General features: G+C 39.7%; 1 protein-coding gene across 3 annotated transcripts; it reads right to left on the minus strand.

Annotated features, from left to right (window-relative positions):
• Positions 1 to 1687: 1687 nt before the first annotated feature.
• On the minus strand, positions 1688 to 17401 carry SLC39A6 (solute carrier family 39 member 6). Of its 3 annotated transcripts, none has more exons than XM_052704319.1 (10): positions 17254 to 17401; positions 15934 to 16668; positions 14460 to 14640; positions 14033 to 14202; positions 12828 to 13040; positions 11393 to 11462; positions 9796 to 10173; positions 6162 to 6242; positions 3715 to 3905; positions 1688 to 3001 (listed from the first exon to the last, which is right to left on the minus strand). In XM_052704319.1, exons 2-10 carry the CDS (start codon positions 16657 to 16659, stop codon positions 2849 to 2851), a joined length of 2163 nt encoding a protein of 720 aa, XP_052560279.1. In that variant the 5' UTR covers positions 16660 to 16668; positions 17254 to 17401; the 3' UTR covers positions 1688 to 2848. The 3 variants fall into 3 exon arrangements, with proteins under 3 accessions (XP_052560279.1, XP_052560281.1, XP_052560282.1); XM_052704321.1 differs by lacking the exon at positions 17254 to 17401 and adding an exon at positions 16929 to 17133; XM_052704322.1 differs by lacking the exon at positions 11393 to 11462 and having other exon boundaries at positions 9796 to 10117.
• Positions 17402 to 17961: the final 560 nt, after the last annotated feature.

The following is a 17961-nucleotide window of genomic DNA, read 5'->3' on the forward strand; positions in this document are numbered from 1 at the left end:
AAATGGTCCTAACTGTGTTAGGGCAAAACTGCCACAAGAATTCAGATTGTTTGAAAGAAATTGGAGTTACTTTCTCTTTAGAGCAAGTTCAAGTGAGCTAACAGTCGATAAGCAGGGAAGAAAGAGAAGCAACAGGTGGGATATGTGTAACTTTCCTAATTCAGTCTCCGGAACGTGAGAATAAGACTGCTGTGAGAACCAGCAAAAGGAGGAAGCAAAGAATGGCAGATCAAGGAGATGCTACAAAAAACATAGCAGATGGCTGTTGTACCACAGTATGGTTCCTCTGCACCACGAACTGCAGGACTCCTTCTGGCAGCCTCCTTCCGCTGTTTGCTCAGAGGTGAGCTTCTGAAGGAAGTACAGAGGGTTCACCAAAAGGCAGAACAAAGGAAAGAAAAAAAGAAAAAAGGTAAAGCACTTGATGAAGGGAAAGGATACACCTGTGTTTTGTCAGTATTCTTGTTAGAGATGAAACGAGCGCTCTAAAAGAGAAGCCTATCCTTCTCTCCTAACAACTGCTCAGGTTCATGATGTGCAGATTTGTTGGAGTTGGACAAGACTCCAGCACACCTTAGTGCTCCCCTTAGGATGCATTATTCTTCCTTTGCCTCCTGACTTCAAAGGAAACAAGACAAATCCTGTGCCAAAGACTCTGGCCAAATGCTGACTACAGGAAGATTTAAGAAACAAGCATCTCCTTTGAGGCTGAGGTCCCTTCAGATCAGGCAATCTGGAGAATGATAACAAGCTCTGCTCACACTGCTTTCAAAAGGAAAAAGTTGCAAGGGAATCATCACCACAATTCTCCCAACTTCTAGATATGTAACCTCTTGCAGGATAGGAAAAGTGAGCTTGATTTGCTCCTTTTTCTTCCCAATTCAGATGTTGTAAATATTTTACTGAGCACACTAATTTTCCTTCTGTGATTTTCCACTGTTATGGCATGATTGATACCTGACCTTCTTAAAAAAAAGCACAGAAATGAAGTTCAAGCCACAGCTTATTTCAGAGTTAAAAAAAAAAAAAAAAAAAAGGGTAAGTATTCACCACACAAGTCTGAAAAAAATCTGTTCTCATTTAATCCTTCAGTATGAGCTCTGGCACTGGCATCAAAACCTTAACAGATCTATGCTGATTATTTTGGCTTGCTCAAGAAACATTGTTAGAACAGTATTTCATCACTGTGGAAAGCAGTTTAAATAAATCTGCCCGCTTAACCTGAGTAAAGAATTAAGGGAGGTTAAAAAAAAAAAAGAAAAAAAAAAAAGGTAACAGCTCACTGCCTGCATACACTGTTTCTCATCCAGTTAAAGAAAGAAACAAACAACAAAAACCAAATCTTACAATTCATTCCAAACACCCATTTTTGATGCACAGTTTTGGCTTTCATTTTAATGACAGACCACCATATGCCAGACTGCTTTAACTTGTCAGACACGGGATCATCAAGTACTTCCTCTTCGTTCAAGCTTTTTACTCAGCTGAAGATTTGAAGCACTGGTAAAGTTGAATCAGAGAAAAACTGTAATTGATTATTTCTGGTTTTAAGTAAGCGAGTTAAGATAGCATACCTTACTATGTAGAAGTTGAGGCACACAATAATGTAATGCTTGCATTTCCTACCAATTCTGCAACGTTGTAAATGCAGGATTCTGCTTGTCAAAACAAAAAAATAATCACACTCTGACAATTGGCCTTTCCATCTTTCCTTCCTACGGATACTTTCAGGGTGGTTGAGATACTAAGACCATAGCCATAAGCTCAAACCACACACTCACGTACATACAGGTTATTCCTCATATTCTGCTTCTGCAGACGCGCTGTCAGAAAGCTTGCTCTTTGGATCTTCCAGATTTAGCTGAAAGGATGCAACTGTTCTGCAAGCACAGGTTTACCTTATGTTATTATGCAGAACTAGATGAATTCAGCTCTCCCAGTCATCCCGTTTCCCAAACCAAACCAAGAAGGCTCAGCAAAGGACTACTAACACTACTCCCCATGATATCAAAAACTGTGACATAACTTCACCCTTTCAGGCAGCATAAATGAGATAGAACACTGCTTTAAAAGTCTCTTTAACGGCATTCAAGTATACTACAGCTACAGAAACATTTTACAATGTAATGGCCATACTGCTCTTGCCAGTTTGAGGATTCAGTGAAGAGCAACTGCTATCAGTGGGGAAGAAACAGGTGAAACATACTTGTCACAAACACTTCAAACAATTTCACATGAAATCATTTGCAGTAGAAACCAACTGGAGTAGGAAACAGAACCCACAAGGAGAAGCACCACCAAGAGGATGGGGTGAGCTCATCTGCCACCCCCTGTAAACAAAGTGGACAGAGATCAGTTTCTACCAGTATAAATCCACACTACGTACTGCATGTCTTTGTTGCTTTACACTGCTCACTGTGCTCTCCGTTCACTGGTTTTGATTGTGGTAGAATAAGAACCACTGACATTTTATTTCTTTATACCAACAAAAACATGAAGTAAAAACAAAAAAAGAAGCCACTGTTGCATATATTTACATACAGTAAATAAATTCACAAAAACACTTTGGCCCCCACCACAGGAGACACTGCATTAATAGATTTGGCACTCACTATGACTTACTGAGTTTGTCTTGTCATGGTACCGTATGCAACACTACATTCCGAGTGAAAATCCTTACACTTCTCATTGCTATGGGAGAGAAAAGGGGTGGAGATTGAAAGACCCAAGGATGACAACAAAACACACCAATAGAAATACCTAGACTATACCAAGCACACCTCTCCATTATGGAATAAAAACAACAACTACCAATTATAACTTAACACCAATCTTTAGCCTGGCAAAATTACAGGTTTATGCTGAATACAATTTTATGTTCAAACACCGAGATGAGCAGCATTATCCCAAAACCCAAGAGAATCCCAGCATTCTGTAACAGGAAGTATCCCCAGCGGCTACATCCATGATCACTAGCATCATTGTGGAGCATTTCAGGCACCTAAATAAACAAGAGAGTGTTAAAAGCCTTCAAAATAAGCAGTCATTTAGAACAGTTCTTCAATGATATGGCGCACGATGGCTGAGTCTCACTCCTCAAGACTTTTCTGCTGGCTGCATTAATACTCCTTCATGAATCAGGTGTCACTCAACATGAGTAACATTATCTGTCTACTTTCATATAAGCTATTTACACACACAGAGTCAGTACTGGTCTAATTACTGTTTTCACGATAATTATGCTGATGCTTTAATTATGCTTGGAGTAAATGGCTGGCTTATTTACCAACTGATTTCATCAAGCCACACCAAGCATTTTATTCTTAAAACGACACTTAATCTTCCATGAACATCCATTAAGCACTTTGTACTTCTGTACAAGCATAATTCTGAGAGACAGGAGAGATTTTAATACAATCCTGGCTTCACCAAAAGAAGTGCTAATGCTTTGCTGCAAAATCCAAACCACATTTGGTGGTGGAAAAAGCCAGCAAGACTACAAGTTGCACACCATCTGCTACACTCCACACCAACAGTCATCTAACTAAAAGCAATCTTGCACCTGGACATTTAGCTGAGCACTTCTGAGTCCCTTCAAGCACCAAAAAAATGTTGAAGAAGAGAGAGTAGAATAATTTATGGCCAAAGTTTAATTGATATCAATTCTTACACTATGTTATGTGTAACACAGGATACGTAAACACAACCACTTACCATATCCACAAGTGCCACATACATGAATAAGCCAGCAGTAAGTGCAAATATCCACATGGAGACATTGTCTGCATAATGACCAATGAGTATCCCAGTTGCCATTCCAAGGTAGGCCAACATTGCTGACAGGGCATTGTAAAGCACAGCTTGCTTGACGGTCATGCCAGCTTTTAGAAGCACGGCAAAATCTCCTACAGCAGCAGAAAACAGAAGCTTACACCCCCAGGAAGCTATTGCAGCATGTCATATTTTCCTCTTTCTTATAAGATGAAGTGATTAGGTTGTCATTTGCCTTACGTTTTCCTTCACAAAGTTAGAAAACAGTGGGAAAACAATTAAAATACACAAGAACAAGCGCAGCAAGTTCACAGCCTTACGTTTTCATGATTTTTGAAAGGAAAAGCTTTTAGTGTAGTTTGTCTTTCAACCAACGTACTGCTCCACCTGATATGTACGTGCACCCCAAGTCAGTTCCTAAAAAAAGCATTCCCACGTATTTGATTAAATCAATGTTACCAAGATAATTCCTTTTATTTTGAAACTTTTCTTAGTATTTTAACTGTAGCTTTCTTAAATTTAGGAAGTCTTCACTAATTTTTAAGTGACCCTTAAAGCCTTAATTTTGTTTAAAAGACTGATCAGTCACCAGCCAGAAAGATCTCCCATCATTCAGAGTAGAAATCTGTCCTAAGACCAGTATAATGTATCTAAACAAAAGGGACTAAAATAATGCAAGCTTACTACTTGGAAAAAAAAAAATAAATAAATTGGTTCTAATTAAAAAAGAAGTAACCTCTCTCCAGTTAAAATAATTAAAAGCAGTTTCCAAAGTGGAGTTGAGAAGTTTGTTACAACAGCTTTTCCCACAAGATGATACAATTAAGATTAACTGGTGTAACACTATGAACATTGCTTAGCATTAAGAACAAGAAGATCTAATTTCTTCCCCAGTTAACATCAGCTAGCCCAATTTGTTTCATTCCATGTTCTCTGGTAAACAAGGTATTCACAGTAAGTTTTCTGCATTGGCTGAAATAGCAGGATTTAAATTTTAGAAAGATTTCTTGCCTGAAAGCAAACAACATTTGACTCCAAAGCACTGGATGTATAACATGAACTTATTTTGTATGCTTGTATTAATGACACCTTGTATGTGTAGTTAATACAAGTTGTGTAATTCCTACAGAATTTATATTGAGATGAACAAGATAATTTCTTCCCTGCCATAAAACCACAAATGTTCTCCAGAGAAAGTAATTTATTTCTACAACATGATTGTACAGACAGCCAGATGTATGATTTAATAAATAGTTTGATATATACATGTTGTTTTACAAGCTCCATTAAATTAATTGAGCAGTCCACTTTCTAGAGGATTAAACCAGTTTAAGAAGTGTAAGCAAACTGTTCTTTCCTCATTCTGTACACCAGGTAAGACCACGGTGACCAAGAAAGAACTATCAGTTACATGTTCAAAATGCTTCAACAACTGGAAAGGAGATCATAGAATTACCGAGGTTGGAAAAGACCTCCAAGATCACCCAAGTCCAACCATCCACCTATCACCAAATCACCATTTCCTCACTAAACCACATCCCTCAGTACAACATCTAAATATTTCTTGAACACCTCTGGGGTTGGTGACTCCACCACCTCCCTGGGCAGCCCTTGCCAGCATCTGACCACTCTTCCTGAGAAGAAATTTTTCTTAACATCCAACCTGAATCTCCCTTGGTGCAACTTGGGGCCATTCCCCCTTGTCCAATCGATAGTAACAGAAGAGGCCAACCCCCACCTCACCACAACCTCCTTTCAGAGAACTGTAGATAGTGCTAAGGTCTCCCCTGAGCTGCTTCTTCTCCAGAGTTCAACCAAAAAGTCAAGTTCTGCTCTCAGGAGCAGGGCATAACAGCAAGCTTATGGGCATTCCTATAAGCAATTGTGGTCATGAATTTTGATCACTTAGACTTAAAATATTCTAAAATGCTTTCTTTTTTAAGTAGCTCTAATTTAAGTGAGGAACTACCTTAGTGGAAAAAGCAGCACATACTACACAGAAAGAATTCTGACTAGTTGTAATCTTAATTTCAATAGCACATGAGAATAAAATTAACAGATGTGACAAAAGCAAATGCTAACATGCACTCTTCTGCCATTCACTATCTGTGCTATGAAGAATAAGAAATACAAACTATGCAGAACAATTTGTAAAATTCTACAAGAGAATTAAACATGGTAGCAGAGACGTTTAGATTTTTTAAAGGAATATTAATGCAGTTCATAAATGTTATTTTAAATAAAAGTATCATTGAGTAAACAGTCTGATACGGCTGAATTGACTTATCAAAAAACTGTACTGTAAAACAGAACAAAATAACCTACAATTCCCCAGAGCGCACCTGCGAGTACCTAGGTGGCTGCAGCATACTGAAATATTGGGGTCTTACCTAGCTCATGAGGTAATTCATGGCAAAACACAGCCACAGACGTGCTTAAACCACTTGATAAGCCTTCAGTAAAGGCTGCTCCTACAGAAAGACAGAAAAAAAGACATTAGGTCATGTTCAGTCATCAAATGCTGACATACTGTTGCAGCTTCTTATTAAGTTAGGACAAAATTATTCTCTCTCAAACCTTCTTATGTTTCAGCAAGCATTCAGAAGTGTCACTGAAGTTTTTAAGATTGATACATGTCACCCCAAAGCAACATAATGCCCTCTAATCCTCTAAAGCAAACCAAACTTCACTGATTTCTGAAACAAGCGCAATACCATGCTGCAAAGAGGAGTCATTTGTAGCTGCTTGCACGCAGGGGATCCAGGAGTAGGGCTGGCAGAGGGATGGCTATCACAGCTGTGAGAGCACAGGAAAGAAGCCCATCTCTCCACCAGTACTCCAGCAGCTTCCACCCAGGCAAAAAACTGTCACACTTCCGGCAACAGTTGCCAGGAAAATGAGTTCTGCTCAGCCCAAAATATTCACCCAACACTTCAGATGGTCAGATTAGGGCCAGCACAACGGGAAGAAAACTTTTCAATGGCAGGCAATTCCCTCTCACATAGGGTAGATGCCTTAGGCAGACCTGCCAACCACAGCTATTGCATAAGGAAGCCCACTGCTTGCAGTCCTCCTCAACTGCAAGCATGGTGGTATGGAGACCACCAAAGCTCACTTGATCTAGCATAGAAATACTGCCTAAAACAGATAGCTCAAGGTGGATGTGCATACTGCCCAAAGGCTTACAAGATGATCAGAAGCCTACAGCACATGGTCTAAAAGCTTGAGGAAGCTGTGCATATTTAAATTCCACTTCTTTCACTAGAATAAACAGCAGCCCACAGCCACCTTCAGTGCAAATAGAAAAGCAGGAGCTTAGCTCTTCAAAGCAGTGAGAGATAATGAGTCAGAGAGGCTGCAAATTACAACCAGGAGCTTCGGGCTACACATAAATAAAACCTTCATTATTAAGAGAGAGGTGCAACAGCAGACAAGGCTGGCCACAGAAGGGGAGAAACATCCATCCATGGAAGTATCCAAGGGGTGGCTGTGCGGATCCATGACTGGCTCCACCGAGTGTTTCCAAGCACTGTGTTTCAAGTGACCTCCGAGGAGCATCCCATTTTATGGTTCTATTTTCCAAGTTCAATTCAGTGAGCTGCAGTGTGCAAGACTAAAGCTATTTTGATTTAAGACCTCAACAAGAGTATTTCACACAGCACTCCAAAACACTTAGTCATGGCAGTCTACACAGTAATTAACACATAATTGACAAGTTACTGCTACTTGACTAGCTAAAGAGGCTATTAGTAAAAACTATCAATCTTCTCTACGCATCAATCTGTTTTCTTCTAAATACTGCTTTATAGTTTCCAAGTCAGATTTTGAAAGAGACAGAATAGCTACAGTTATCTCCTAAGACAAGAGACCTCCTCAGAATTAAATTGGGCTTCAGTTCTTGAAGAGAGTAGATAAGAAAAGCAGAAAGTAATTACCTTCTCCCATGCCTGCATCCTCAATAATCTAGGAGTTCCTCTACATTACTGCCTTTATACAATGTTTTCAGTCTTATCACTTATTAGAAGGAAGTGAAAATACAAGAGTCCAGCTAAGTCACAAAAGGTAAACCTAATTTTGTGGCCACCAAGGCAAACCATACAAAAGCTGACTGTGTTACCGACCATCTAAGTAGTTGAGAAAGCTGTATAATGCACATACTGCACTCATAACAACCAAAAGAGAAGCTTAAGAACAGGAATATTTGTTTTTATTTTTCACTGACTACTAATATTTTAACACATTTTCAGCAAACTGAATACTACACTAATGAATCTGATTGATGGTATTCCTCCCCAAGAAGTTGATTTAATAGTGTTATGGTATTTACAAGTATATTTGACTCATTGCTTCTCTCAAAAAATAGAAGAAAAAAATATAGGTAAGATTAGTATGGAAACAAACAGCATTCTGCATGTTAGTTATTTAGTTGAAGCTATACAGAAAAGTTCAAATCACAGAGCATAATTTCATAAAGATTAGTCAGTGCAAGTGTTCCATGATGGAAATCAAAGCACTTAAATCTCATTGCTATGTAATAATCACAAGAGATTTGAAGGAAAAAGTAACTGACGGAAGTTACCAATTCACAAATGACATGAAATGAACAAACTTCAGTTTAGCCAGAAAGCCCTTCACTTATCTTCACAGAAGATGTTTACATCTTCATATAAATAAGCAGAAATATTACATAAGTAGTATGGACAAAACATCAAGTAGGTGGTTTTCAAACTCATCCAGAACTTAAAAATAATAATAATCTCCACTTTCATTAGTCTGAACACGGCAGAACTTTTAAAGGCTACTGCTCTCGCTTGCTCAGTAAGCTTTTATAAGCCTCTCATAGTTTTCTTTTCATAACTATTAAATCATAGTTCCTTTCTAAACCTCCCAAATGCTAAGAGATAATTGATTCTGCATGTAATTTGAATGCAAATCCTTCTTCTACCACACATTCAGAACTCATCTGCTAGAAAATTTACATTCCACACTTCAACTTTCATAAAGAAATAAAAATAAAAGATTAAATCACAGAAGGTCTCTTCTCACATTATTCTTTGAACTGACTGAACTTGAACAACTGCAAATACTGCTGTAAGAAAACAGTTACTATTGAGCTTTCTGCTTAAACAAGAATGGACTTGTCTAGGCAGTAAAATTTATAGAAAGACTGTTCCTGCTGAACTGACTCTTCATTACTCTGTACAGGCTGGTAATGAATCCAATCCAATAGCTAAAACAAAACAAAACCACCACGTGGAATAGCATTAATTATTGAATTCAAGATCATGAAAAAAACAGCATAAGAACTAAGAATGATTACTAATTTAACTTCCCTTTCTATAATTTAGTTCTACCATCAAATTTTTCCTTCTAGAAAGGAGACACCAAGATCCAAGATCAAATCCAGGAGACCAAAACACAAACATTAATCTATTCATTTGTCATACCAAAAAGGCCTTTCAGTTAAAGTTCTGTCAAAAAAGACTGAAGACTATAATGCATGAAGGAAAAGAAAGGAATCTAAACAAAAAGGAAAGTGTTTTGATTTTGTTTATAAGAATACTGTACCATCTTTAATATAATTAAACTTCGTTGAAATTAAAAAAAAAACACTAAGAGCAGATTTTGAGTTGAGCAAGATCAGTATTTGAGAAAAATAAAACGCTTTTTAAACATTTTCTCAAAAAGAGAGACTAAGCCTGTTTTGAATCTGTTCAGGACACTGAGTGCCGGAAGGAATGCACTTATTCTATACTTGTACAATTAATGGAGACATTCTTGAAGCAGAGATCTGCATAAAGGCAGCATACATTGATATTACTGATATCCTCTCCATGAGTTGTTCTTCTGACAGTTGGTAACCAGTGCCCTACTTAGACACTGCCAGAACATAAAAAGCACTACTCACCTTCCACAGACCTGTACAAGTATGAGGAAGAACTGCCACAATAGTGCAAAAAAGACACATGGCAGCAATGCCTGGCTACAGTCACACCTGACTGCTGTGTTCAAACCAACACTTACCAATTGCTAGGCCATCACTGAAATTGTGCAGTCCATCTCCCATTATCACCATCCATGCTAGAGTTGCTATGCCAGCATCCTTCAGTTCTTCACGTGAGTAGCGCTGGCTGTGACTGTGTGGATGATGGTTCTGATGATGATGGTGATGAAGAATGTGATGGTAGTCGTGGTGGTGATGACTCAGATGATCTGTCTGTCCAAGAGTATCGTGTAAGTGAGAATGACATTTGTTCCTACAGCCTCTGGATACATATTCATTATCTGCCTCCTCTGGATGAGAATGAGCTATCATGACTTCTTCTTCTTCTTGCACCGCTGGCTGCTGAGAAATGAAGGGCGATGGATCTTGTGAGTCTGTCCCTAGATAGCCCTCAGACCCTGTTACAAAAACCCAGAGCATAATATTATATATTTTTTAAGTCATCCAGGAAGCAAAGATAAAATGAGCAAGTCAAATAATTGATAAAGAAAAAAAATAGCAAGTCTGAAAGTTGAAGTTGATAACCCAGTGTGCTGTACCAAATGCTTCCACAACCAATTTTTGTTTTAATCAGATTTGGGGGAAAATTCTTATGTCATAACAATAAAAAGCTTTTACTTTGTCTCCTAACACTAAAGCAGTCCCATACATTGTGGCCACAAATGTCTCCTAAAAAGTCAAAGAAGAAGAATAAAAAAAAACAACTTTTCATCTAAGACACAGTGCAATTTAAGTACAACAGCATAAGGCACTATGTTCAAATTTCATAGCATGAAAGCTGTTAGCTCAATTGCCTCAGAAGAAAGAAGACTGAAATGCATATGACATTAACTCATCTTTGGGCTAAGAAGTAAGAGCGCAAGAGAACAAGATTATGTCATGCAAAATTCTGGCAACCTCCCTGCATTCTGTACAGAAATAAATAATATACACAACTTGTTAAGCTTCAGCACCTGAAAATATACACACAAGAATATAAACACAATGTGAAGCGTCCTCATGTGAACATTAACAGCACACTAACATTGACTATTTTATCTGACAAACTCTCCAGTCTCGTTACGTTCCTTGCCTGCAGTTCTTTTCCTGCACTGCTGAGATCTCTTTCTTTAGACAGAAAACTACCTCCTGAAAAAACTGGAAGCTGCTCTTAACTACAAGAGCTTACAAATACCTAGTGAGGTGTGGCTTTGTTCGCAACATGATCTTCAAGACATCCGACCATTTGCAGATGAAGTACTTGAACATCTTGGATTATGGATTATCAACTTTAAGAATAAACATTCAAACCCCCAGAAAACTGGACTTAAGTATGCATGGTCTGTTATTTAGACTTCTGTATCCAACATCTAGCAGTCTAATAGAAGTGTAGAAGTCATTAGGTACGTCTACACATGCAGCAGGCATAGCCAGTAGAGCTTCCCAGAATGACTTCAAAACACTCGTTTCTAAACTGAATCCACTACCTTCTTTAGAAAGGTTGGATAAGTTGGAAGGAGGTAGCGATCAACCTACAGTAAGAATCAAATGAATAAACTGCCATCAATCAGATACAGTGCTTTTTTAAGCTGTGCTGTTGCACAAGAACAACTGTGCAGTGATATTACTGAGACTTACGATCATCTGTATCTAACTTTTCTTCATTCGCTGAAAACTTCTTACTTTCTCCATCATCTTCATTTTTTTTCTTATTCCAAAAGAAAATACTGCAGTTATGAATATTTTACTTATTTTTCAGGATATACATGAGCAATATTATATTCACAACATTTATGCAGTCTGCACAGAAAGAGGACAACATGGAAGCCATATAAAGGAGGCAAAAGAGGAACATTAGAAATTCTTTTAAGTACAGTAAAAAGACAAAAGTTCCCCAGGCTCCAAAGGAGTGAAAAAATGAACATGAATAAGTAAATACCATGTACTTCTGTGAAAGGACTAAATAGAAGGATTCATTTGATAAGTAAAAAACACAAAAATATGCCTAACAAGAACAACTCTGCTAGATCTGTAACATCAGTGTAATGCTTAATGCTGGCATACTGAAGAAAAGCCAAACAAAAACCTTCATTCATGGCTTGTTAAAGTCAGTGTCACAAAAGTTTATAATCAATAGCTATGTAGAAAGCCTTGTCCCTAAGTTCAACAGGAAATCCATTCTCAGTGGCTGACATAAGGATACAGAAAATGCTAGCTTTGCTTGTAACTCTTCACATCATCTCCTTGTGAATACATTTAACTAAAGACGGTGGAAGTGATCCTGTCACTCAGTTAGTTTCACTTACTCCAGCATCAACCACACTGACAGAATCAGCTGGGATCCAAGTAAAAGAGCTTACAACTTCTGCACTGAATCTGCTGTTCTAGCATTTACAACTCACTGGAATCAATCATTATTTACACCTTCCACATAAAACACAGCATAGTAATGTGAAGGCTGTGTTGCACTGTCATTTTGGGAGAGAGTAAAACTTCCAAGGTGGTATTTCCAAGCAAAATGCCAACTAAAGGTATCACCTTCTGTCACCCTCTACAGTGCAGACAGATGCTGAGCTGCCTAAGGAGTGACTGCTGCCCTTATCCATTTTGTGGAAGTGCTCCTTCAGCAGTAATGCAGTAACTGCACAAGGCCATCTTATTACATTTGAATTTTAGATTTAAATGAACAATTTTAAGAATTAGACAATCCTATGATCTCCTTAAGAAGTCAGAAGAAAGTCAATAATGAACAATAACTTCCCAAATTTCTAACTTAAAACAAAGCTGTGTGCTTATTAAACAATTCACACACACGCTACCTGTCAGGAGACAGTTAAGGAGACAGTTCTGAACTCTTCCCCAAAATGACCACAAAAAAGAAAAAAAAAAAGAAAAAAAAGAAACCAAACCACTGTCTAGTTTGAAAGCCACCAAAAGAAACAGAACAGAGTGCTAATCTAGTCAGCAATTGCTACTTTATCCAATAACAATATACACAATCCTTCTGTTTCTATAAAAGCATACTCAGAAGTCATCATGCAACGCAACAAATTCAAATCAATTGTTTCTCTACCTTTTTCTTCTTGTCTTTAAACTGCTTTATTAAAGTGATCAAATGCTCCGCTAGAAACATAAAATACAAGCCTCCCAGCGCTGTAAGTCCCTTCCATGTAGAATCCAGGTAAGCACTCTCTTCTGTACTTTGAAAAACAAGATGCTTGAACAGAGGACCTCTGTTCTGTTCAAGCGGAGCCTTTTCGTGGTGATGGTGGTGGTTTCCATGAGACTAAAGGGAGAAGCAAGAGGGGAAGTAATTATATTCAGAAGAATTGACAACAAAAGAAACATACAAAGCTCTCTCTACATTCTCTCCTCAAATCTTGAGTACAGATTTAGCACTTAGAATGGGATAAATGCTCAGGATACAACCTCAAGCAATTACAAGGAAAATCTCTTGACAGAAACTACTGAGAACAGTCCTGGCTTTCATTCTCCCAGTGAAGTTACTTGCAGATACAATGCACACATGCATTACATTCATACGCATACATTTAGATTTTCAGGGACATCACATGGAAAGTTCAAGACTAAGAAATGAACAGAAAGAACTCACAGCTCTGAAACCTGCTGTTTAGTACATCTTACTTGGAAGCTGCATCTAGAAATGTGATCAAGAGCTTCAAGAAATTTAGAAATATTACGACCATATTCCAATTTTATTGTCTGTATTACCTATCAGTAATGGAACATTTCAAAGCCTATCAAGTAATGTATTTTTAGGACTTTAGAAATGTTCAATTCTGATTAAAAAAAAAAAAAAAAACCATTACAATGGATAAGCAATCAACATACATGTCTGACAACATGAAACAGTGGATTTTCTATTCCCCATCTAAAGAGCACAGTGATCTATTTCTGTTGCCTATAAGGTTCATGAAACTGATGGAGGAGAAAGAGATGGCACTGCAATAAGTGACTAGAAAAGCATTTATGCAAAATTCTTGTGCGTGACAAACTGTGAGCAATTTGGCAGCATGCATGACTGAGAAAACAGGATACAGCTTGAGAGAAAGGGGTGTGAAGTTTTACGCTACAAGACTGACAGAAATAATACAAACAGCTCCAAACAGGAAGTTATTAGGAGAAAAAAATACATATTTCTATTAAATAATCTATCTTACTAGCATATGTTAATTAATGAAACTACCACTAATAGATACAGCCAGCTGTCAATATGGCCCTCTTGAAATAACTAATGAATCAGCAATTAATACTTACATGTGGAAGGAGATGTAAGAAGGCATCTCCACTTAAAGTCCCCACAGCCAATGCCACAAGAAAACTCAGAAGAAATTTGAAAAACACACGATTCATCAAAGGTACCAGTATAACCCCCAATAAAGAAAGGAAACTGATGACTGAGATGGATATAAAGCCACCAATCCAAGCTGTTAAAAGAAGAAAAAGAAAATGTAAACAACTGCTACACGAGACGTTGTTTGCTTAACTTTTTTTTTTTTTTTTTTAAATCAAATACTCTTATCATCTGATTAGATATTAGCAAGCGTTGGGCCATAAAGATTTATGCCCACATGTGATAAAAAGCCCCAAAAGAAAATCATCAGCTTCGAAAAACATTTCGAAGATTTATAACACGTATGGGTTTTGAGCAGGCTTTTATTTCTCATTAAAAAAAATAACCTACCTATTTGCAGAGAATAACCTTTTGGAGGAGCTTCAGCTTTTTCGCTACTCGCATGGACTATGCAGTATTTCCCATCAATCTGATTAATAAGAGCTGGGCAGAGATAGCTAAATTCTGTGGCAGACAACAGTACTTCAGTGCTTATTCCATGGGACTGCATCAGCTTTGATGCACTGGAGCACTGTGGGAAGACATTTCTTAAAGTTAGCCAGAATCAAAATACCGTACCTTAAAGTGACTGCATCTCCTATCTTAATTGAAATCAGTAGCAACTCCACATGACCGCAGCTACACGGACAGTAATTAAAAAGCAGTAACAAATCACTTCAGTAAGAACTACACCTTTATCCTCTCTTCTGGCCCAGAAGGCGAGCTGGGCAGCGCTGACAGATGATGCGTGATTATCACACATTCTCAACACAAGGAGAACAGATGGTTTGTTTTGAGATTAGAAAAAGCCTAACAGTTTTGACTCTGTTTTAGAGGCTGGATAAGGAATAATACAAAAAGCTCTTAAGCTTTGTTTTATGTCACTACTGTGAAAGACTTCTGCAGAGCACTAACACCACACACTTCCCTCAGTAAAGAACTTTCCACTCCATGACCTACAGGCTTCAGTACTCCCCTTGATTCCCACAGCAGCACTTCTGCTCTGATTGTGCAGAATGCAGCAATTATTCACAGCTACAGCACCCACTAATCAAACGCTGCACATGCCTGCTCTGAACTAACTAGAATAACTACACAATTAACACTCCAGAGGAACACTTGCTTTTTAAAGCTCTTGGTGCAGAAAGATCATGTAACAACTGTTTACAACAAAATGATTGACTTCATCAGCACTCTTTTTCACTACCTTAAAGTAGCAGACATCATTTTGCAGAAAACTTTTCTTCTTCAGTTATTTCCAGATCAGGGCCCCATGCTATTTATTTCCCAGTCTCGTGCACCAAAGTACAAACTCTGTAGTCACAGTCACATGCACGCGTGGTTTTTGGCTGCACTTACTCAGCAAGAAATTCATTTCAGGAAAACAGTATTTGAGTATTCACTCCATGGTGCCTTGGGTACTTGAAGTTCCCTTGCTGTTTTTGCATAAAGTAAAAGGGAGTTTTCCTACAGAGTGTTGCTAACTTGTATGCGCTTGCCTAAATAGAGCTCTTTGATGTCACTGCATATTTTAGAGTAAGTAAATAAGTATATAAAAACAAACGTGTGTTTATATTTAATGTAAACATGCATTTCCTTCTAAGAAAAGAGTATTACATAAATGAGACAGTGTGTGTATTTTCTGAGCTTGTGACATAACATTTTTTCAAGCCAAAGAGTTATGATTCAAGAGAAGCTACTGTTCCACGTTTCTTCTATGAATACAGTTATACTATAAAGCCTGGACCCAGTTAAACATTAAGCTCCCAGTAAGCAAGCCATAACAATGCTCCTAATGGACCCAGAACACAACAGAGCATCTCACCTCTTGCATATTTGTGTTTTTAAGTTTGGAATACAGGTAACTTCCTTTTTCCAATTCCTTCGGAGAAACATGAGATTCGTTTGACTTGATGTTTGCAAGCCAACTCGTGCTGCTTCCATTTGTGATATTAATGGAGTTAGATCCAGCCAGGCCTACCTGAGCTACAGACTTGCCTTCTGCAGGTTCCAAATTCTGCAGTTCAGAACTGCCGTCTGTGGGAGTAGTGTTGATTGACCCAGTGATTTCATTAACGGCATTCTTACTGTAAACAAAGTTGTGCTGATGGTCTGCAGTCTCTGCTTTATGAGGTTCCTTTGAATGATTGTTCCTGGGGTCTTTGTTAGCATCAGATTCGTGGTTCGGACAAACAATCTTCTCAGAGTTTTTACTCAAGGAAACGTGGTTATGATGAAGGTGATGATCGTGGTCATGATCATGGTTGTGGTCTATTTTAATTCTTTTCATTCTATCTATCCCTATGTTCTGTATCAGTTTTCTAAATCCTTCAATTGTCAAAGAGTTGTTTTCTCCATAACGATTAAAAAGTTCTTGAAGGTGATGCTTCTGTCTCAATCCTGCCAAGTCATCATTAATGCCAGCTGCCTTTTCTGGAAAAGTTCTCTCCAGTGTCTGCACAACAGTAGTTGTCTCCACTCCATGATGATAACTTTCACACAACAGTATGAAAAACGATACGAGGAACGTAACAGACACTGTACTCTCCATTGCAGTGCCCTATTAGGCATTAAATGGAAAAAAAACCAACAACAATAAAAAAGCTTCCAAGTTCGCATAAAACTGGCCTCTTAATCTGTAATATATTCCCAGAACTAGCAAAAAGGCCTTGCTCAAGTTACTAAAGTACCCAGAGAAAAGCCATACAGCCTCCCCAGCACACAGTGCTCTCCCAGCCGTGCAGCCTCACGCAGCACATATGGAACTGTGCATCACAGCGACGTGCCCGGCCACAATCACTGCTCGGAGTGTAAGCTCACCTCGGCTTAGCTCGGCCTGAGGCAGCTTTCTAACACGAAACAAACTGACAGCATCCTCACATCCGTGCCAACTGAGTTCCTGATGCGGCCAAACCCTGCATTGTTAACTTCTCACTGCTTTTGGCCGACCAAGGAGACAAGCACTCCGCATTCCCCGGCAGCTACTTTAGACGCTTCACACGCTGCTATCGCACATCTCCTCTGGCCAGGCAGGCGGACCGCCGCCTCGCCACAAATCAGCCGGCGGGACCCCGCCCCGAGCCGCCGCCACGCGGCTGCCGGCCCCGCCCCGCCCCTCCGCGAAGAGAAGAGAGCGCACGCCTACCCGATTGCCGCCCCGCAGCTCGGCCGCTGCGGGAGAAGGGAACCGGGGAGAAGCAGGAAGCCGCGGCGCCGGCTGGCTGCTAGCCGGCAGGCCGCCGCCGAGACCCGCACCCGCGGCCGCCCCTCAGCCGACGCACACGCGGGTCAGCGGTCGCACCGCCCCTTCCGGGTGCGGCGGCCAATGGAAAAGCAAGGCGGTGTCACGCGGCGTCCAATGGGGTAGCGGGGCGGTGTCACGCGGCGGCGGGCGCCGAGGGCGGGAAGGCCTGGGGGGCAGGTAGGGCTGGGCGTGACTGCGGGCCGGGCTGTGTACTGAGGGGAGCCTTGGTTCTGAGAGCGTGACTGGTTGTGCAAGTGGTCGGGCTGCTTCTTGCGAGGTGCAAAATGCTCTAAAGGGAGTTAACGTGAGCCAAGTGTGGTGCATCACGGAATAGCTAGGGTTGCAAAGGAGCCCCCACAGTTGCAACTCCCTGCTGTGGGCAGGGCCATGCACCAACTGCTACCACCAGCTCAGGCTGCCCAAGGCCTTGAGGTGAGAAGAGACTAGCAGTAGTAACTCGAATTAATAGCCATTCCACAGAATCACAGAATCATTCAGGTTGGAAAAGACCACTAAGACCATCTGATCCAACCCCAATCCATCCCCACCGTGCCCACTGCCCATGTCCCTCACTGCCACATCCAGATGTTCCTGAATGCCGCCATGAAT

Source organism: Tympanuchus pallidicinctus, unplaced genomic scaffold, assembly GCF_026119805.1.
Source record: "Tympanuchus pallidicinctus isolate F22 unplaced genomic scaffold, pur_lepc_1.0 scaffold5, whole genome shotgun sequence".
Taxonomy (NCBI): domain Eukaryota; kingdom Metazoa; phylum Chordata; class Aves; order Galliformes; family Phasianidae; genus Tympanuchus; species Tympanuchus pallidicinctus.

Excerpts from the sequence above, each read along its gene's own strand:
- SLC39A6 (XM_052704319.1), bottom strand. The coding sequence starts at position 16,659 with ATGGAGAGTACAGTGTCTGTTACGTTCCTCGTATCGTTTTTCATACTG. Across the intron at positions 11,463-12,827 it reads TTAAAGACAAGAAGAAAAAG|AAAAAAAATGAAGATGATGG; the intron begins GTAGAGAAACAA and ends TTTTGGAATAAG. Across the intron at positions 3,002-3,714 it reads ATGTGGCACTTGTGGATATG|GTGCCTGAAATGCTCCACAA; the intron begins GTAAGTGGTTGT and ends TTGTTTATTTAG.